The 20,453-nt window shown below is 42.6% G+C and overlaps 2 protein-coding genes across 12 annotated transcripts in view; both read left to right on the top strand.

The window, feature by feature from the left end:
• The first annotated feature begins 483 nt into the window (after positions 1-483).
• LOC135084111 (MAM and LDL-receptor class A domain-containing protein 1-like) lies at positions 484-11,120 on the top strand. Its single transcript, XM_063978856.1, has 10 exons — positions 484-760; positions 4,554-4,724; positions 5,161-5,322; positions 5,957-6,127; positions 6,794-6,920; positions 7,307-7,481; positions 7,894-8,023; positions 9,105-9,230; positions 9,360-9,887; positions 10,936-11,120. Exons 1-10 carry the CDS (start codon positions 712-714, stop codon positions 11,118-11,120), a joined length of 1,824 nt encoding a protein of 607 aa, XP_063834926.1. The 5' UTR covers positions 484-711.
• Positions 11,121-16,283: 5,163 nt separating this feature from the next.
• LOC135084242 (calcium-dependent secretion activator) overlaps positions 16,284-20,453 on the top strand; it is a 55,480-nt gene continuing 51,310 nt past the window's right edge. For all 11 annotated transcript variants that reach the window (XM_063979000.1, XM_063979008.1, XM_063979007.1 and 8 more), the window contains exon 1: positions 16,284-16,486. The gene's annotated coding sequence lies outside the window, so the exon portion shown is untranslated. The remainder of the gene's footprint in view (positions 16,487-20,453) is intronic.

Raw genomic sequence — 20,453 nt, 5'->3', positions numbered from 1 at the left:
AAGGCTACCGTCCTGAAAGCGTTTGGAGTTATCTGCTTACATCGAGTTTTAGTCCTGAATGTACTAAGAAATTTCTGCCAACCATCGAATGTGAGCCCGGCTTGCTAATCGGAACCCTTGTTGTGTATTTATAAACACGAGTACCTACATGATACTCATAAAAATAATACGAACATTAAACGTTTAAAAATCCATTATCCTAGCAGCAAGTAACTATAATAAGAAACATGTGAAACATCCAGACAATTTTAAGAAGCAAAAGTAGTGCAAATCCTTGGTATTTAAGTATTTAAATTCAAATTCAAAAATTTTATTGCATAATATTTTATTTTTATTTTACCATAGAAACACTATCGTTACTAGTGGAATATTTTTATTATTTTATTTATGCCAGGCAGGATATCGACGATATCCTGCCTGGCATAAAGTAAGTATGAGAAAAGAGATATGGATAAATCTTTAAATTAAGAGACGTATAGTAATTTCTGGACGAGGGCGCTCTGCCTCGTAGTGCTGAAGCTCGAATGTTTCAGTAAATGGAGTGACGTTTCTGCCGCTCGTTTAATCTTTGACCCAGTTAAAAGTCACTTTGCAAAATGACCATTACCCAGTAACCAGAACATACTCATGTTGTTAACAAACAGTTTTTATTTCGGATAATTTATTAAATTTTTACATTTTATTTTAATTTAGTGATAGTAACAAGTGAACATGTTTAAATGGATTTTGTTTTTATCTGTATTAAGCGTCATAGATGCTGGTAAGTATTAAAATTTTTGTTATTTATTTTACCAAACTAATTCAATTATTTTTAGTGATAAAAATATGTTTGTGATTTAAACATTATTATAAACGTGTCATTCGTGTTATAGAAGCTCTTTACACTGTGTCCCACAGCTGGGCAAATGACTTCCCAACCTTCCCAGCACTCCCGGCCCTAGACTGACCTTTTGCTTGCAGTTACCTACTTCTACTCCTCACAATTGAAATACAATTTTATTACCCATAATTATACCTTTTATTAACGAATACGAGTACTATGTTATATTTTCAATTTTCATGATGATTTTTATACCTATTGGTCTAAGATCCGAACTTCAATCATTTATTTATTCAATGAAAAGTATTTTAATTCAACTTTAACATGTTACAAATATTATGTTGCGAGCTTAGAATAATTATTCTAAGGTTGCGAGTGGTAGACTAAAAAATTCTGGATAATGAAATAGCGATTGAAAATTTCTTTTCTTGAAATTTATCTTTTAAATTGAAATCGTAATTAACTTAATCCTGGAAGTTGTGAAAAGTAGAGTAACCATAAAGTAGGTAAGTTTATTCTTATTTTTACTATGAACTATCATGTAACCTCTCTGCTTGATTCAATGATTACTTACTGGGAGAGAATGCCCTAAGTTTAAGTACGCCCTCTCAATTTTTGAGCAAAAAACATAACCCTCCTCAGTTGGGTAAAAAGTTTTTATAAAGAACGCGCGCGTCGAAGCTTTGGGAGATCGTTAGCTTTATATTAACCACGAAATTAATATTATTAATTAAATGTACCCGTGGTTTCGCTCATATTAATTTGAGGAAAAAAACATACCAAAACACTCTAATGATAACCGCCTGCGCATATTTTGGTGTGCGCATCATACATTTTGTTCAAAAGCAAAGTAAGACTCATGATTAATAACGTATTTATTTGGGTATGGATTAATCGTTAAATAAGTACAAATAGTAGTAGGTACTATTACATATTATGTGGTAGTAGGTAGTTATTCTATAATTAGGTAACGAATAATATCCTGTCCAAAATAATATACTTCCTGAACACTAAGTATCCGTGCCTTTTTAAGGCGAGAGTGAATAGGCACTTACAGACAGGGCAGATATTATGTATCATCCTAGACTACATCTCACTTAACACCAGGCGCGATTGCGGTCAACCTGCCTTGTCTTACATAAAAAAACAACATAATAAATAAATGAAGATATTTTCAAATAGGTAACTGAAACTGAAGACAAAAATAAGATAAATAAATAAATAAACCCTCCGTTCTCTCTCTTTTAAAATGTTTTTCAGTAACCACGTGGGACATACTTGTACCAGCCTATTGCATACTACTTATAGACAAGTTCTGTCCTAAAGAATAGTACATTCCAATTACTAGAGAATTATTTTGTTGTATCAGACTCTACCAATATGAGACAGGTGGAAACCACGTGCCATAAAGTTGTATGAGGATTTAATAAGCACATCCTTTAAGCTCTGAAAACGTGGGCAGACCTCTCACTAAGTGGACCGACGAAGCCCGCCGCAGGAAGAGCCTGGATGCGGGCAGTGCAGGACCGGTCGATATGGAAATCCTTGGGGGAGGCCTTAGTCCAGCAGTGGACGTCATTTGGCTGAAGCGAACAATAGCTATGAAATTAAATATAACTACCTAGTTATTTTCCTAGATACGGAACAGTGAAGGAGTCGGATTGGCCGATTCGTCATCGGAGGAACGCGGGTTCGAACCCCGATGACGCTCGACTATTGTAGTCCAGTAGAATTAGCTTTTAAATCGGAAATAATTCCTACAAAAGATTTTATTGTTTTAATGGCTTCATTGGTTGCCCATTAAGACTCTCCTAAGTTTTCGACTTCGACGGAGTTGTGCTTAAGTGGTGGGGGCCCCCGATAGGGGCATTTTTTCGGTTTTCCGGTTATACCGCGTAAAGGACTTACCCTATCAAAAAGTGGTCTTCATGACGGTTGAAGGGCACTTAATCCTGCATTGAATAAGACAATGATCATGCAGGAGGATACAAGGAAGAGGGGCAGCCACATTAGGTAACACAGAGTCGTTCAGGAGAGTGCCAGGAAGAGGTGCAGCAACCGCAGTTAAGGAACGGCTGGGACGAACAAGGATAAGCGAATCAAACTCGTGAGCCTTGTTAGGGTTACACTGGTTAAGGCGACCCTTTACAAGGCTTGGAAGCATGTGGGTAACAAGCCATTGGACGTGGAGAGGGTCATTAATTATACGTATATTTTCTACTTTGCCGAACTTTAGCGCGAGAACGGTTTTTCCAAAACATATGAATTTGGTCTTATTCAATGCAGGATTAAGTGCCCTTTAACCGTCATGAAGACCACTTTTCGGTAGGGTAAGTCCTTTACGCGGTATAACCGGAAAACCGAAAAAAACGCCCCTTTCGGGGGCCCCCACCACTTAAGCACAACTCCGTCGAAGTCGAAAACTTAGGAGAGTCTTAATGGGCAACCAATGAAGCCATTAAAGCAAAAAAATCTTTTGTAGGAATTATTTCCGATTTAATCAATTTTTGTGTTTAATTCTACTGGCCTATTGGTAGTGAGCCCACTCGTTACACAAGCATAATTAATTAGCTTAATTAAAATAATATATACTCGAGAACTGCATTATGTGACGCATATATTTTTTATTGACTTGTTTTTATAAAACCGTGGCAAATCAGTGATAGCAGACCGCTGTGTTATCGGCCGGACGCACTCCTGGATTCAGCGGGAAACATCCGACGTTAGAGGGCGTGGGAGGTGGCTGGTCTAAACATAAACAAACTTAAAACAAGCTAAATTATATTATTTTTATACATAGGAGGTCGGAAATAGAGTTAAAAGTAGGCAAACTCATAGCCCGCTAGTGACAAACCCTCAGAATTGCTATAAAGTGGCAGTGGGCGGGACACATAGCTTGTGAAGTGATGGCCGATAGGGTAGAAAAGTAGGTATTGAACCTTGGACAACGCAGTCGTGCAGGAGGGTGCAAGGAAGTGGGGCAGCCACAGTAGAAACACAGAGTCGTTTATGAGGGTGCAAGGAAGAGGTGCAGCAAGCGTAGTAAGGATCGGCTGGGACGAACAAGGATAGGCAAATCCAACTCGCGAGCCTTGACAGGGATACGCTGGTTATGGCGGTCCTTTTCAATATTTGGGAGCCTGCGGGTAACGAGCCATTGGACGTAGAGAGGGATCATTCTTATAATAAAATTATTTTCTACTTTGTTGAACATTAGCACGAGAACGGTTTGTCCAAAACAAATGAATTTGGTCTTATTCAATGCAGTATTAAATGCCCTTCAACCGTCATGAAGATCAGTTTTCGATACTGTAAGTCCTTTACGCGATATAACCGTAAAACCGCAAAAATGCCCTTTTTGTATGCCCTCCACTTAAGCACAACTTCGCTGAAGTCGAAAACCTAGTATAGTCTTAATGGGCCATTAAAACAATAATATATTTTGAAGAAATTGTTTCCAATTTAAATTCCAATTCTACTAGCCTACTATAGTTCGTTTCATCCACGAAGACGACCAATCCGAACGTCATTGTTGGAATTGGCAGCATTGCATTTGGATAGTTGTCCGTGAGTGCGCGCGCAAACTACAATAAAATTATGACGCTCGGATTGGTGGGATCATGCTTCCCACACCCCGCGCTTCTTTCGACCTTGCGCGTCTTCGTGTATGAAACGAAGTGTAGCAGTAGACGTCTTTTGATTGACACGATTCCTCCTTTGCGAATTCTTCCAGAAATGGTCCCCGGCCAGTGCGTGGTGCCTCGCCTGGCCAACGGAAGACTGCGCTGGCGCAGTCGCAGCAAGCTCATCAGGTTCTCCTGCAACTACGGCTTCGAGCTGGTCGGCAGTCGGTACGCCACCTGCCGGAACGCGCAGTGGGACACGCCTAAACCGACGTGTGTCAGTACGTATCACCCAAAAAAGAATGCTAGTACGATTTAGTGTTTGATAGCCAATAATTCAAAGGCACTGGTTCTCTAAACGAAAACTTCATTCTCACTGTAAAATCTTAATAGCATTGAAATCGATAAATAAGTTTCCCGAACGCACGGATTAGCAAGCTGAAGTGGCAATGGGCAGGGCACATAGTACGAAGAACTGACGACCGATGGGGCAGCAAGGTTCTGGAGTGGAGGCCTCGTACCGGAAAGCGCAGCGTAAGAAGTCCACACACAAGGTGGACCGAGGACCTCATAAAGGTTGCGGGAAGGCGCTAGATGCAGGTCGCCACTAACCGGCCATTGTGGAAATCATTGGGGGAGGCCTATGTTCAGCAGTGGGCACACACACATTCACAGCATAGTACATAGGTTGAACAATTGCCTCTTACTCTGTTCTAGAGCCAGGGTGCCCAGTGCCTCAGCTGACGAACGGTCTGGTCATCACGTCTCGCTCGGACGCCTTCCTGGTGTTCTTCTGCCTGCCCGGCTTCAAGCTGGTCGGGACAACTGCCATGTACTGCGATGGAAAGTCGTGGAACACTACTATGCCTTCTTGTGTTGGTAAGAGACTTCTATGAAAACTCTCAGGTGCTTTTGTTAAGGTTCCGTACTTAAAGCAAACCAACGGGACCGAGCTTTGCACTGGAGGGAAGTCGAAGTTTAACTTCAAAGTCTTCCTATGCTCTTCTGATTAATATTCCTTCGTTACGGGTCTAATGACAGTTTAATTTTCCCCCGGGACAAACTTGACTTTTATTGGAGGTCAAGCTGTAGATCCTGGCTACACAGGAGTTGCAGCGGTGAGAACGAGAGGTGTAAATAGTCCCGTAAGTAAACCAACGGAACATTATTTAATAGGTATTAACAATACTCTGTTGATTAGGCATTGTTGGTGTGCTGTTCAAATTAGCTTAGTTACATGATGTGCAAACACTTCGTGTGTGAGTTCTTCTCACGCTTGGTCAAATCTAGAAGATATCTTCTCCTTCAATATTTGGTTGTCAGCGTAAGATATTTGACTTGAAGTTTCACCGTCCTTTGGTCGATTCTTCGGTATCATGTGAGAAACTACGTCCAATTAATCTGAAGGCTTACTTTCCTAGTTTTCTTTCAGAAATATCCTCTACCTATCAAAGGTCAATTAGAAAACGTCATAAACGATAGAAAACTTAGCAGATAAACCTGTCTTCTTCAGATTCCACAATGGTTTCTAAGACGAGCTGCGACTTCGAAGACCCAGACCTGTGCGGCTGGGCCCAGGACAGCCTCCACGACTTCGACTGGGAGCGGCTGAACCGGAAGACGCCGAGCTCCTTCATGAACACTGGACCTTCCTACGACCACACCATTGGGAAAGGAGGAGCAGGTAATTCAGCAGTTATTTACTGCCATGTCACATATGTATAGTTAAAGCTTACACGAGTTAATTCCACCAGCCCCCTTCCATCACCGGGGAACCAGACGCAGGTTAGCTTACCATCCCTACATTGTCGACATTCCACCAGCTCGCACTAAGAGTTTCGCTGACTCTTATACAAACAGCTAGGGACTGGAATTCGCTGCCTGCTGCTGTCTTTCCCGAAGACTAAAATCCGGGCCTTTTCAAAGCGAGAGTGAATAGGCACTACAGGGCAGATATGTATCATCCTAGACTACATCCCACTTAACACCAGGTGCGATTGTGGTCAAATACCTATCTGCCTTGCTATGCATTAAAAAAAAGCTGTATAGTTAAGGCGTGTAGAGTTAAAAGCTTGGCTCTACATGAGATCTGACAACTCTTTCACATTGCGAGCCACACGGTTCGTCACTACGAAAATGCTTTTAATGAGACTCCGAAATGACCTTGTATCATCGACTACCAAATATGTAATTTGGTTCCTCGCTGATTTGTTGTTCGAATTCAGGATCCAAGCATCTTTGCTTTTCTGATTCTGAAGATTTGAAATCCTGAAGTGCCTAATTACTAAACTACTAAGTATTGAGCACAGTTACTTGGGACACATTAAAAAGCTATTTTATTATGTTCCAGGGTATTACATGTACATAGAGAGCTCGTCCCGACTAGAGAACGAGACGGCGCGTCTCATCTCACCCATATACGACATGGAAATAGCTAAGGATGGGTGCTTCTCCTTCTACTACCACATGTTTGGCAGGTGGGCATTTTCTAGACATACCTTCTTCTTCTTATCTTCTAGCATGGATCATTTGGATCGGAAACTTACAGATTTTTTTGTACAATTTGACTCACGTCTCCAATGATCTGACTAAAGGGAAGTCACATAAAGTTATTTTTTTTTTCTGTGTTCCACTTGGAAATTCAACCTAGGCCCAACCACCTGCGTCTGTAGCTTTAATAATTTGGACTGAGTGGTTAAAAGCAAATGGGGATAGGTATATCTTTTAGGACATAAAAACATTTGGTGTTTGGAGTTTTAGTTATACCAGAACCAGATGCTCATGGATGAAGGGTTTTTCTAATGCACGAATTATTTTGGATTGATGGGCACCTAAGATTTATGAACAAAATAATGTTTTCCAGGTACCTCGGAGGCTTGAGGGTGTACCAGAAACCAGACAACATTCCTCTTCAGACCATGCTCAAGCTGCCAGAAGAAACAAGGAAGAAATACGTATTGTTTGAGCAATGGGGAGACCAGGGGGACTTTTGGTATAGGGGGGTCTCCCAGCTTCATGATTTCGGTGATAATTTTCAGGTAAATCAGAAATGTTATTTAACTAAAACAATCTTTGACCTTTGATTTGATTCTATGACCTTTTCTAAAATAGGTTTAGTGAAATTACAGGTGTGGAAAAAGAATTTGAAAAACACAGCCCTAAAAAAATCCTGTCTCGGATAATCACTTGCGCTTCTTGTACAAATGCCAATAAAAATAAATCCATAATTATAAAATTTATAAAAGCAAAAGATTGACTGACTGAGTCACTCATCACGAAATCTCAGAAACTATGTGTTGGTATAGCGCATAACTGAACAACACCTGGACCAATTTTACCAATTCTTTTTTTTTCAATGTTCGTTAAGTCCAATGATGGTTTTTATGACGATGACTTACGAGACCACAGTGTTATTAAAGTCGTCTTCATACAAAACTATTTATCTTCCAGATAGTGATGGAAGGCATTCGAGGCAAGAGATTCACCAGTGACATAGCCATCGACGATGTCGCCATACTGCAAGGGGAGAACTGTACTATAGCCAAGAGAAACATGGTCACTCCACCTCCAGCTATGTTACGTGAGTAATTTATTTATTGACTAGCGACTTCGTACGCGTGGATCCCGTTTTACCCCCTTTATCTATCTTACGCGGTTTAGATTTTTCCATACAAATGTTTTTTCCCGCTAACTCCCGTTCCCGTGGGAATTTAGCAATATCCTGTTGTAACTAAGCTTTAAGTTTACTAAGGTACCTGCATGCCAAATTTCAAGCGTCTAACTTAAACGGTTTAGATTTTTCATACAAAAGGATTTTCCCGCTAATTCCCGTTCCCGTGGGAATTCCTAAGTATACTATAACCTGCCCAGGAGTATGAAGAATAATTGTACCAAGTTTCGTTAAAATCCGTCGAGTAGTTTTTGTTTCTATAAGGAACATACAGACAGACAGACAGACAGACAAAAATTTTACTGATTGCATTTTTGGCATCAGTATCGATCACTAATCAGCCCCTGATAGTTATTTTGAAAATATATTTCATGTACAGAATTGACCTGTCTACAGATTTATTATAAGTAAAGATTTAAAATCTTTATTGCACACACAAAAAAAGCGGTACAAAAGGCGAACTTAATGCCATGTGGCATTCTTTACCAGCAACCTTAGGCAAAACGTAATTTGAGTAATCAGTTAGGACTTCATAATATTGTGGTGACTATTCATTTCCTTCACGATTAGAACTGCGTACCTACTTAGTTCATTAACAGAAATGGTTGAAGGTTATACGAGTATAAACTGACCTAGAACTCCAAAATAAAAAATACCTGCATAAAGTACCTAACTTTAATGAAGCTTTTGCCGGCGGCTTCAACCGCGTGAAATTTAGTTTGTCACAGATCGTCATAAATTATAGCCTATGTTATTCTGGGTTATAAACAATAATACTGTAAAGTCAAAAATGCAACATGTTAAAATTGTAACACCTACTGATGTAAACCCATTTTCGCAAAATAAATGATTTGATTTGATTTAACATCCAGACATCCATACAAACTTTCGCATTGACAAAATTGTTTGAGACTAACCGCTGACCTTGTGAACTCATTGAAAAATGTATGTAACTGAATTTCATGTCGGCTTAACGTTATTATGTTTTCAGCTAGCACATGCGAGGGCAGATGTGGAAGTGGCAACCTGGCCCTGATAGGGTGTAGCTGCGCGTATACCTGCCTCGTCAGCTATAACTGCTGTCCCGACTACTTCGAAGTCTGCCTCGATATGATAGGTAAGATTATCTGTCCATTTTTTTACATTTCAGCACATTTGGAATATGATAATAAGATACTTGCAACGTCTGTCTATTTATGCAGCTTAAGTTTTAGGGCGTGTATTAAAAAGTTAAATACAATTTCAGACTCTACCACCGAAGACACAAATCTAAACTCAGCAGAACTACCTCAAACCCAAAAACTAGTCGCCAAAAACACAACAGAAAGAGTGGAAAACACTGCAGTTGTTAGAATCGCGTCAACAACAGAACCGCCTACAAGAACACCTAAAACAACATCTAGAGCAACCACAAAAGTTGTTACTACCGAAAAAACAACACATCCAACAACTAGCACAACTACTAGTACCACAACAAGTAGTACCACAAAAAGAGTGCAACCAAGAGTGACGAAAGATACGGTTTTCCAGAAAGACGCAATAAATGCAAACGTCAACACCACGGAAAAGATTCAAAAACTCACAACACCAAAAATGGTTCGACCGTTTGTTGATTACAAGCCAACTAAAATGGCAAAGGGTACACCTGTACTACCCACGTCAACAGTTAGAACGACCAAGTTTGTGAAGTATACGAAGGCTCCTAAACCAAGGATAAGGAAGGCTAATGCCACGGATGCAACAAATGCACTATATCGACCAACATCAACACCAGGTATGTACGCCATTAGATCGTTTATAGGTAGGCTTCATGTTTTAGTAATAGACATTTAGAGGTGGTCCGGAGCCACCCTGTATGACGTGTCACGCGGAAATAACAGAAGCCATTTACAGAATTTACAGTTTAAAACACGCACTCATACAAAAAGGAAAAGAAGGAGAAGAATATTTACAATCCAGAAATTTAAGATAGACGCCCTAAAACTTTGATGAAAAATTACAATAGTCAAAAATGTACAGTTTTTCCTTGCTGTCAGTCACTTGACACTTGACGTTCTGAGCGGTTTCTTTTTCTGCGGCTGTTTTATGAAAATGAGGTCGAATGTGAAATATTGTGTGAAATGAGTGCTGATGATGATGAATGGTGACCTACAGACACTTTAAATAAATAAATATTTTTGGACAATTCCAGACAGCGCTATGTATCCCTAAAGTAAGCAGTTGATATTATACCTTAGTGTAATAGCCGTGTGGTTGCGGTAGACTGTAGAGTATAGGACCATACTGACTCTTTTCGATATCGTAAGAGGCGACTAAGGGAGAATATGCTAACATAAGGCCTCCTAAACCTATTTCCTAAGTTAGAGCGTAGGGAGTGTAGGACTAAACTTTCATTTACCACTCCTGAAGATAAGCCAATGAGAGACAATGATTTCCCGATTGGCCGATCGGTAGCGGCCTACATCCAGGGCCATCCTATACCTTTAAGATGTCGTCTTATGGTGGACCACCTACGTTATGCTTGCCACAACTACAAGCTGAAAGTTTGGAATTATTTTTAGCAAAATCCAGCGCCTTCCTATACCTTTACGAGGTCTATGGGTCGACCTTTTTCTCATACGTTTCCCTTTCCAGAATCACAAGTCAACGAATTGTACTTAAAATTATCCGGCAATAGACCGACGACATTGTAAAGGTAGCAGGGAAGCGCTGGACGCAGGCCGCTACCAATCGATCAACGTGGAAAGCATTGGGGGAGGCCTATGTTCAGCAGTGGACGTCCTATGGCTGAAATGATGATGATGACTTAACATTATTTCCAGCTAAATCTAGCGCCTGGAGGGGGGTTCTGATCACGCTGGCGGTGCTGGTATGCGGCGCGGGGCTGGCGTGGCTAGCGGCGGGGGCGAGGGGCGCGCGGGGGCGGGCGGCGCTGGCCACGCTGCGCGGCCGCGCGACGCATGACCCGGAGGTGCGCTACCTGCACTCCGACAACGATGACGAATAAACTGTTGATTTTTGTAATTTTTCTTCTTTTTCCTTTTGTCCCTGTTCCTTTCTTGAATTTTAGGATGAGAGACACTTGATAGGATTTTGTTATTTTCTTCTTTATTTTTCATTTTCCCTTCTTGCTGTTTAGGATGAAAGAAAGGAGAAGAAATTAACAGTAGTCTCTTTAGGACATCATTCTTCATAATTGGTGAATTTGAGGGCAGCTATGCAATAATACCAAGGCTCTCTGTGTTGCTCTGAAAACCGTGTTTCAATTTCCTCAATTTAGTTCGGAAGCAGGTGACGTCATGACAGCTCATAATGATAAAAGGAGATGGAGGAAGTCAGAACATAGTTTATTAATTATTGACTTCGCGAGCTGATGACGTCACGCCAGCACCTAAAGATGGAGGAGGCATCAGTAACTACTTTATCAATTGACTTCCCGAGCTGGTGACGTCACAACAGCTCCTAAAGGTGGAGGAGGCGTCAGTAGCTTATCAATCGACACGAGCTGGTGACGTCACGGCAGCTCCTAAAGGTGGAGGAGTCATCAGTAACTACTTTATCAATTGACTTCCCGAGCTGGTGACGTCACGGCAGCTCCTAAAGGTGGAGGAGGCGTCAGTAGTTTATCAATCGACGCGAGCTGGTGACGTCACGGCAGCTCCTAAAGGTGGAGGAGGCGTCAGTAGTTGATCAATGGACGCGAGCTGGTGACGTTACGCCAGCTCTTAAAGGTGGAGGAGGCGTCAGTAGTTTATCAATGGACGCGAGCTGGTGACGTCACGCAGCTCGTGGCCTGGAGGGGGGTTCTGGTCACGCTGGCGGTGCTGGTATGCGGCGCGGGGCTGGCGTGGCTAGCGGCGGGGGCGAGGGGCGCGCGGGGGCGGGCGGCGCTGGCCACGCTGCGCGGCCGCGCGACGCATGACCCGGAGGTGCGCTACCTGCACTCCGACAACGATGACGAATAAACTGTTGATGTGAATGCTATTTTCTTAGTTTTTTCATTAAACCTTCGAGTCTTGGAGACAGAATGCAAAATACTCTTTCGGACCATTTTCCTTAAAATACAAGGCTAGTTTTGGAATCGCGCTAACTACACGCTGACTGACCGGCGCAGACAGCCAAAATGTACCTAATGAGGCATCAGCGCCGAGCAATCAGCGTCATTCAGGATGATTTCCTTATGTTACATACACAAAGCCAGTCTATAATGCTGGCTCCTTCCTTGCGATAAAGCTAAGTAGATTTCCAGCGAAAGGAAATGCTGCCAGCGTCCTCTCTCTTTGTCTCTCGAACACGAGTTTATCAATCGACTTGGCGAGCTGGTGACGTCACAACAGCTTCTAAAGATGCAGGAGATCAGTAAATAGTTAGTCAATGGAGTTTACGAGCTGGTGAGGTCACGGCAGCTCCCAAAGATAGAGGAGGTATCTGTAACTACTTTATCAATTGTCTTCGCGAGCTGGTGACGTCACGCCAGCTCCTAAAGGTGGAGGAGGCGTCAGTAGTTTATCAATGGACGCGAGCTGGTGACGTCACGGCAGCTCCTAAAGGTGGAGGAGGCGTCAGTAGTTGATCAATGGACGCGAGCTGGTGACGTCACGCAGCTCGTGGCCTGGAGGGGGGTTCTGGTCACGCTGGCGGTGCTGGTATGCGGCGCGGGGCTGGCGTGGCTAGCGGCGGGGGCGAGGGGCGCGCGGGGGCGGGCGGCGCTGGCCACGCTGCGCGGCCGCGCGACGCATGACCCGGAGGTGCGCTACCTGCACTCCGACAACGATGACGAATAAACTGTTGATGTGACTGCGTTATTTTCTTAGTTTTTTAATTGAAACCTTGAGTCTTGTAGACAGAATGCAAAATACTCTTTCGGACCATTTTCTTTAAAATACAAGGCTAGTTTTGGAATGCGCTAACTACACGCTGACCGACCGGCGCTGACAGCCAAAATGTAGGTACCTATGAGCCGTTAGCGCCGAAAAATTGGCGTCATACAGGAGCCAGTCTATATACTGGCTCCTTCCTTGCGATAAAGCTAAGTAGCTTTCCAGCGAGAGGAAATGCTGCCAGCATCGTCTCTCGGACACGAGTATATCAATTGACTTGGCGAGCTGGTGACGACACGCCAGTTCCTAAAGATGCAGGAGGTCAGTAAATAGTATGTCAATGGAGTTTACGAGCTGGTGACGTCACGGCAGCTCCTAAAGGTGGAGAAGGCGTCAGTAGTTTATCAATGGACGCGAGCTGGTGACGTCACGCCAGCTCCTAAAGGTGGAGAAGGCATCAGTAGTTTATCAATGGACGCGAGCTGGTGACGTCACGGCAGCTCCTAAACGTGGAGGCATCAGTAGTTTATCAATGGACGCGAGCTGGTGACGTCACGCAGCTCGTGGCCTGGAGGGGGGTTCTGGTCACGCTGGCGGTGCTGGTATGCGGCGCGGGGCTGGCGTGGCTAGCGGCGGGGGCGAGGGGCGCGCGGGGGCGGGCGGCGCTGGCCACGCTGCGCGGCCGCGCGACGCATGACCCGGAGGTGCGCTACCTGCACTCCGACAACGATGACGAATAAACTGTTGATTTGTCTCCTTTATTTTACTTTTTGACCATTTTTTTTCATTGAGACCTTAAAATCTTGGGGACTATTCCAGAAAATACAAGGCTGGTTTTAGAATCCCGCTAACCGTCGGCGCTGACAGCCGAAACGCATGAACGGCGCTAAGCGATCAGCGTCACTAAAGAACGTTTCCTGGTCTGTCAGCTCAGACGATCATCGTGACTGAATCTAAGCGTGACTGTAAAACTAGCTTAAATGCTGGCTCTTTCCTTGCGCAAAGACTATAATAGCTACCTATCAAGTGAGAAAAATGTCAGCATCTTCGTTTCATTGTCTCTCGGACATGAGTTAATCAATTTACTTGGCGAGCTGGTGACGTCACAACAGCTTCTAAAGATGGAGGAGGCATCAGTAAGTACTTTATCAATCGACTTCCCGAGCTGGTGACGTCACGGCAGCTCCTAAAGGTGGAGGCATCAGTAGTTTATCAATCGACGCGAGCTGGTGACGTCACGCCAGCTGCCAAAGGTGGAGAAGGCATCAGTAGTTTATCAATGGACGCGAGCTGGTGACGTCACGGCAGCTCCTAAAGGTGAAGGCATCAGTAGTTTATCAATGGACGCGAGCTGGTGACGTCACGCAGCTCGTGGCCTGGAGGGGGGTTCTGGTCACGCTGGCGGTGCTGGTATGCGGCGCGGGGCTGGCGTGGCTAGCGGCGGGGGCGAGGGGCGCGCGGGGGCGGGCGGCGCTGGCCACGCTGCGCGGCCGCGCGACGCATGACCCGGAGGTGCGCTACCTGCACTCCGACAACGATGACGAATAAACTGTTGATGTGACTGCGTTATTTTCTTAGTTTTTTTTATTGAAACCTTGAGTCTTGGAGACCAAATGCAAGATTACTCTTTTGGACCATTTTCCTTAAAATACAAGGCTAGTTTTGGAATCGCGCTAACTACACGCTGACTGACCGGCGCAGACAGCCAAAATGTACCTAATGAGGCGTCAGCGCCGAGCCATCAGCGTCATTCAGGATGATTTGCTTATGTTACATACACAAAGCCAGTCTATATGCTGGCTCCTTCCTTGCGATAAAGCTAAGTAGATTTCCAGTGAGAGGAAATGCTGCCAGCATCCTCGTCTCTTTGTCTCTCGAACACGGGTTTATCAATTGACTTCGCGAGCTGGTGACGTCACGGCAGCTCCTAAAGATGGAGGCCTCCTCCATCTTTATCAATATACTTTATCAATTGTCTTCGCGAGCTGGTGACGTCACGCCAGCTCCTAAAGGTGGAGGAGGCATCAGTAACTACTTTATCAATTGTCTTCGCAAGCTGGTGACGTCCCGGCAGCTCCCAAAGGTGGAGGAGGCGTCAGTAGTTTATCAATGGACGCGAGCTGGTGACGTCACAGCAGCTCCTAAAGATGGAGGACGCGTCAGTAGTTTATCAATGGATGCGAGCTGGTGACGTCACGGCAGCTCCTAAAGGTGGAGGAGGCGTCAGTAGTTCATCAATGAACGCGAGCTGGTGACGTCACGCAGCTCGTGGCCTGGAGGGGGGTTCTGGTCACGCTGGCGGTGCTGGTATGCGGCGCGGGGCTGGCGTGGCTAGCGGCGGGGGCGAGGGGCGCGCGGGGGCGGGCGGCGCTGGCCACGCTGCGCGGCCGCGCGACGCATGACCCGGAGGTGCGCTACCTGCACTCCGACAACGATGACGAATAAACTGTTGATTTTTGTAATTTTTCTTCTTTTTCCTTTGTCCCTGTTCCTTTCTTACATTTCAAGATGAGAGAAACTTGATAGGATTTTGTTATTTTCTTCATTTTCCCTTCTTGCATTTGTTGATGTGATTTTCTTATTTTCCTTTTTTCCATTTTTCCCTGCTTTTTTTCTTTTTATACCATTAAGGACCTGCTCCTCTCCTGCCAGAACTATCTAGATACCACTAAACTCCTCAATGGCTTACAACAACTATACTGTGCTTACTCACTTGGTTTGTATGGGACCTATTGCTGCACCACCTGCAACTCAGCTCGTGGCTAACATGCAAGAAGAAAAAAAATCTGGTATTTTGAGATGAGTCACAGAAAATTTTCTTAGAAACTAGTTGACTAGGTCCTTGATTGATTGATTTGTTGAGTAAATATGCTTCATCGTTAGTAGTAATAGAGATGTATAGACCTCTCTATGCTCTGCCTAATCAGTCAAAACTTTTTTGAGTGATTTTATTAAGAAAATTCATAGTTTAAGAAGTAGCTTTATGCAGTCTTCTTGTCTAAACATACTATGGAAATAAAGGCTTAGATAACTGCATAAGAATCAACTTAATGTTTCAAAGGTATTTGTGCTATAAAATTTTACGTAAGGTGGTTCATAAAATTTGCATGATTTAAACTGCAAACTTACTAAAACTTCTATCGCAGTACAAGTTTTCCCATAATTTTCTACTACCAACTCTCAAATATCAGGTCTGGCAACACTCCCTAAACTGGCATCACCGCGGCCGGAAACGCGGGCAATACAAACCGGTGACCTCGTTTCCACATCACCCTTTCCTCGCAATGTCACCAACTATGAGGGTAGCCTTGCGATACGTTATCAGAGGCCGCTATCGACCGCGCGCGCCATATTGCCGCGCATGCGCGAAGCGCTGCGGACAAACTTGACGTTTGCCAGCCCAGTTACACCGAGAATTCTGGCGAAACTGTAAATAACATTGTAAATATTCCGAATTCGAAATCCAAAAATTGTTTTGTTTCTTCTAAAACGGAATGCTCGCGAGTGCATAGACTAAAAAAGTTTCTCTACATGCAGGCTGAATAGCACAGCGGTGAGTCGATTAATTTTCGCTTTTCTTTTCTTTTTCTAATCGAATTGGCACTGCGTTCACTTTCTAAATTGGATTTCTTATTGTCATCAACTTACTTAGGTATATCTTACTGCAGTGTTCTTGGTTTTATATAACCAGTGTGCTATGTTATGTATTATGTATAATTTAGGCTTTTGAAGTAACCCGGAGCGGAACTGATAAAACTAATTGGTTTTTCCGCAAGTAGGTTTATGCGCGATAAAATCCTTCATTGCGTTAATCAGATGCGTTAAAGTAAGTAGGCATTGATATACCATGAGATACCACCGAAAACAAGGTTTTCAGGATCTAATAATTTATTCAGTAGGCACGTTGAGTTGATTGTTTTAGTTTTCTGAGAATTTCAATTTACGTAGAAACGATTTTCAATGAAACTGTTAATTATTGTACATTACTTATGTTTAATTTATAAGTTTACCTAATTTATAAGGATTAAGGATTAATAAACAATTTGTTTTACGAAGCATTTTGTTACCTACTACATAATAAAGACCTACTTAAATACAAAGAAAACCTTTCATTAGAGACCAATAAAAAGGAACATCATTTCGCTCAAGAGGCTTAATATAGAGGCTCTATCTAAAGGTACTATTTCATCCAAAAATCTAGATGTGGATCTACGATGGAAAAAGGCTTCAGAAAAAGCCAAAAAATCTTTATTTGAAAGTCTTCAGGCTGTATAAATTCGAGAACATAAAAAAGGTAGAGTAAAAGAGGCACCCTGTCTGCAATATGCAACTTAAAGTCTAGATCTGTCTTGAGTCTAGGGATAGATAAAGTTTTATGAAGGATTAAGAATTCGTATAAAAATCTAGGACAATCTTCCTAGGAAGGAGTCTTAGAGACTGTATAATACCCATTCTTTCAGACTTTTTATAAGACCTTTTTCAGGACACTTATACTTCAAATTCTTTAATATAGTAATGTAAGTCCTTTTCGAGGCACTTTTAACAACACGTCCCAAAAACCACCACTTGGAGACAACATATCGGGTGGTCCTGAGTAGAATTGGCAGAAGAAACTCTCATAAGAGAAATAGAAATAGTAAAACTTATTGGCACAGTAAGTAAGTACATAAACAACAACAATAACAAGAACAAAACCAATTACTGAGCTAATATGCGCTCACGCAATAGGCTGCCGCTCAGCATTTATCTTGATACTAGCGGCCGCCCGCGACTTCGGTACGCGTGGATTCCGTTTTACCCTCTTAGGGGTGGAGTTTCGTATAATCCTTTCTTAGCGGATGGCTACGTCATTAACATCTACCTGCGTGGTAAATTTCAGCCCGATCCGTCCAGTGGTTTGGGCTGTGCGTTGATAGATCACTATGTCAGTCAGTCAGTCAGGCACCTTTGAGTTATATGTTATTGTATTTTAGATGTTCATAAAGGCATTATCAAGAAGCTGGTTTACCGCGGACGCCCTTGCTTGTGGTATCGCGCATCCTTTCGAGGAGACACCGACCATTACTGATACTGTACCTCTAGCATGAACAACTTTTGTCTTCGAATCGTTTGCGTATTCGACAAAATTATCAACCTTCGAATTAAACGATAACGTGACAATTTTGATTCTCGAAATAAGTTTCGTGCAACCATTTCTCATACTAAGTTCACTTTACGATACCTTCACAAGGGCGCTGTTGTAGTTTTCGTACTAAATCTTTTGATGGCGATTCGAATAATAATATGCAAACGATTCGAACTCGAAAGTTTTTCGTGCTAGCCGTACTGTTAGTGGAAAAGTTTAAGTTACTTATACATTATACAATGTAGGTATAGTGAGTCATGATGTTGGAGTAGCGAGTTTAGCTGTTGGTGTTATCGTATAATTTCTGCGTCATTTAGTGTCTGTGTTATCACTCTTTGTTGAAAACCTTTGGAAGTTTTTAGAACTTCAGTGCAGTGTTCTCTTTACTATTATTGGGTTGAGGAAGCAGATATTTCCTTACTTTGTTCCTTGGGCACTTAGTTAAACTGAAAATCGCCTTAACTCCTACAATAATAGTCACTTAAATAGTTCAACAATTCAAAGTTTGAGCACTTTGACCTCAGAGCGGTTTTTAAGCGATTTGGCAGTGCTTAGGCTTACCAAACTAAAGTGATTCATCGAAATCGGATGTTTGTAAGTCTTAGGCCCAGAACAGACGGTGAAACGCAACTGCAACGAAACTGCAACTTTCTGATGATTCTTATGAATCTTCTTCTTTTCGTGTCGACAACAAACCTACACAGTGTCAGCCCAAAACTCCGCCACAAGAGTGGCGTTGTCATTCTTATGAATGAAACTAAAACTGAAAGTTTCAAACTGGTCGCATCATGTGTGGTCTCTCAACGGACGCTATGGCAGAAACTTAGATGCAACTCGAAAGTAACTAGCAGTTGCAGTTTCGTTGCAGTTGCGTTTCACCGTCTGTTCTGGGCCTTATAATACAACTTTGAATTAAACCTCGTGGTAAAAAGAAGTCATGATAACTATTAATTAACCAGTTTCACCATCAGGTCATTTAAGTCCCACTTCAGGAATACAACCCTCTCTAATTTACCAGAGGCCTACACAGGGTATGGTTATATGACTTAAGGTCCTATGTCCCCTAGATGGGACAGAGGGCGTCCACAACAGTCCTCCATCGCGTTCGGTCTTGAGCTTCGCGTTTGATCTCGCTCCAAGTCTTGCCGATCTTCTTCGCCTCGTCTGCTACAGTGCGCCGCCAAGTTTGCTTGGGGCGACCACTTTATATGGATAAGATTAAGCATCCTCAACTAACACCCGTTTGCCAATTCAAGGTCTCAGTTAAGCGCACTTCAACTCGTGTAGAGCTTTGTTTCAAGTAATAATTGACTTTCAATCAGTTTTGAGGTTAGAATCTCTTTATTTGATCTCCATCTTTTACCTGCGTCGTCGTAGTAATCCATACTACGAGTTAAAATCCATACTACGAGTTATTTAACAAGTTATTAAAAATTATATTTAAAAGATGCAACTCTTGTCGCTAGATTAATAAATACAGTGACGGTGTCTTACCCAATTTTTTTTTTATTATAATATTAAGTAGGCCCTTTTTAGGGCACTATACTCGTCCCAAAATAAGCTTATTCTACTATCTTGTTCAGGACAAATTATCGGCAGGTGCTAAATATAAGTACTAGCAGAAGAAATATTTGATGGTGTCTTTAAAATTCTTTATTAGTGTGTACTGTAAATAAGCCCTTTTCAGGACACTACATCTCATTATCATCATCTCAGCCATAGGACGTCCACTGCTGAACATAGGCTTCCCCCAATGCTTTCCATGCTGCACGTTTGGTAGAGGCCTCCGTCCATCACACACCTGCGACACTATAATTATCTACTCATTTCAAAATACATAATTATATCTGGCTCTACTACCACTTCAGAACAAAATATCTACTGTTGCTGAGAAGAAGTGACAGAAGCAACTCAGTCACGATCTCATACAACAAGGGCTCACCCGGAAGACCAGTTTCTTGACATGCCCTTACGAGCATGTCAGGATAAATGCTGAGCGGGAGCCTATTGACACAGTGGCCCACTATTGAACTATAGGTACTCGTTTTGTGTTGTTATTGTATATAATTTGTGCTTACTGTGTTAATAAAGTCTATTTCTTTCTTTCTTTCTTTCATACATATTGTTACGCCCTTGAATAACCATTAGCGCCATTAATTAAACCCATAGCCTAAAACTATTAATTCCTCGCCTCATCAGGTCTCGGTGCTCGACTCCAGTAGTTGCGGTAAATTGGCAAGTGGCGTGTATAACTAAACGCTTCGGGTGGGGTACATGTTAGAAGCTTTTGGAGGTCTTTGTGCTATGAAGGCCTTCTCTATTATATCAACAAACTCGTTTTTTGCCTAATTCCGGTGGCGAATTTTAATTTCCACTTTCCAAAACTTTTTTGTGG

Source organism: Ostrinia nubilalis, chromosome 25, assembly GCF_963855985.1.
Source record: "Ostrinia nubilalis chromosome 25, ilOstNubi1.1, whole genome shotgun sequence".
Classification (NCBI taxonomy): Eukaryota; Metazoa; Arthropoda; class Insecta; order Lepidoptera; family Crambidae; genus Ostrinia; species Ostrinia nubilalis.
Note: the sequence above shows the minus strand (reverse complement) of the source record. Positions and strands in the feature narration are given on the sequence as shown.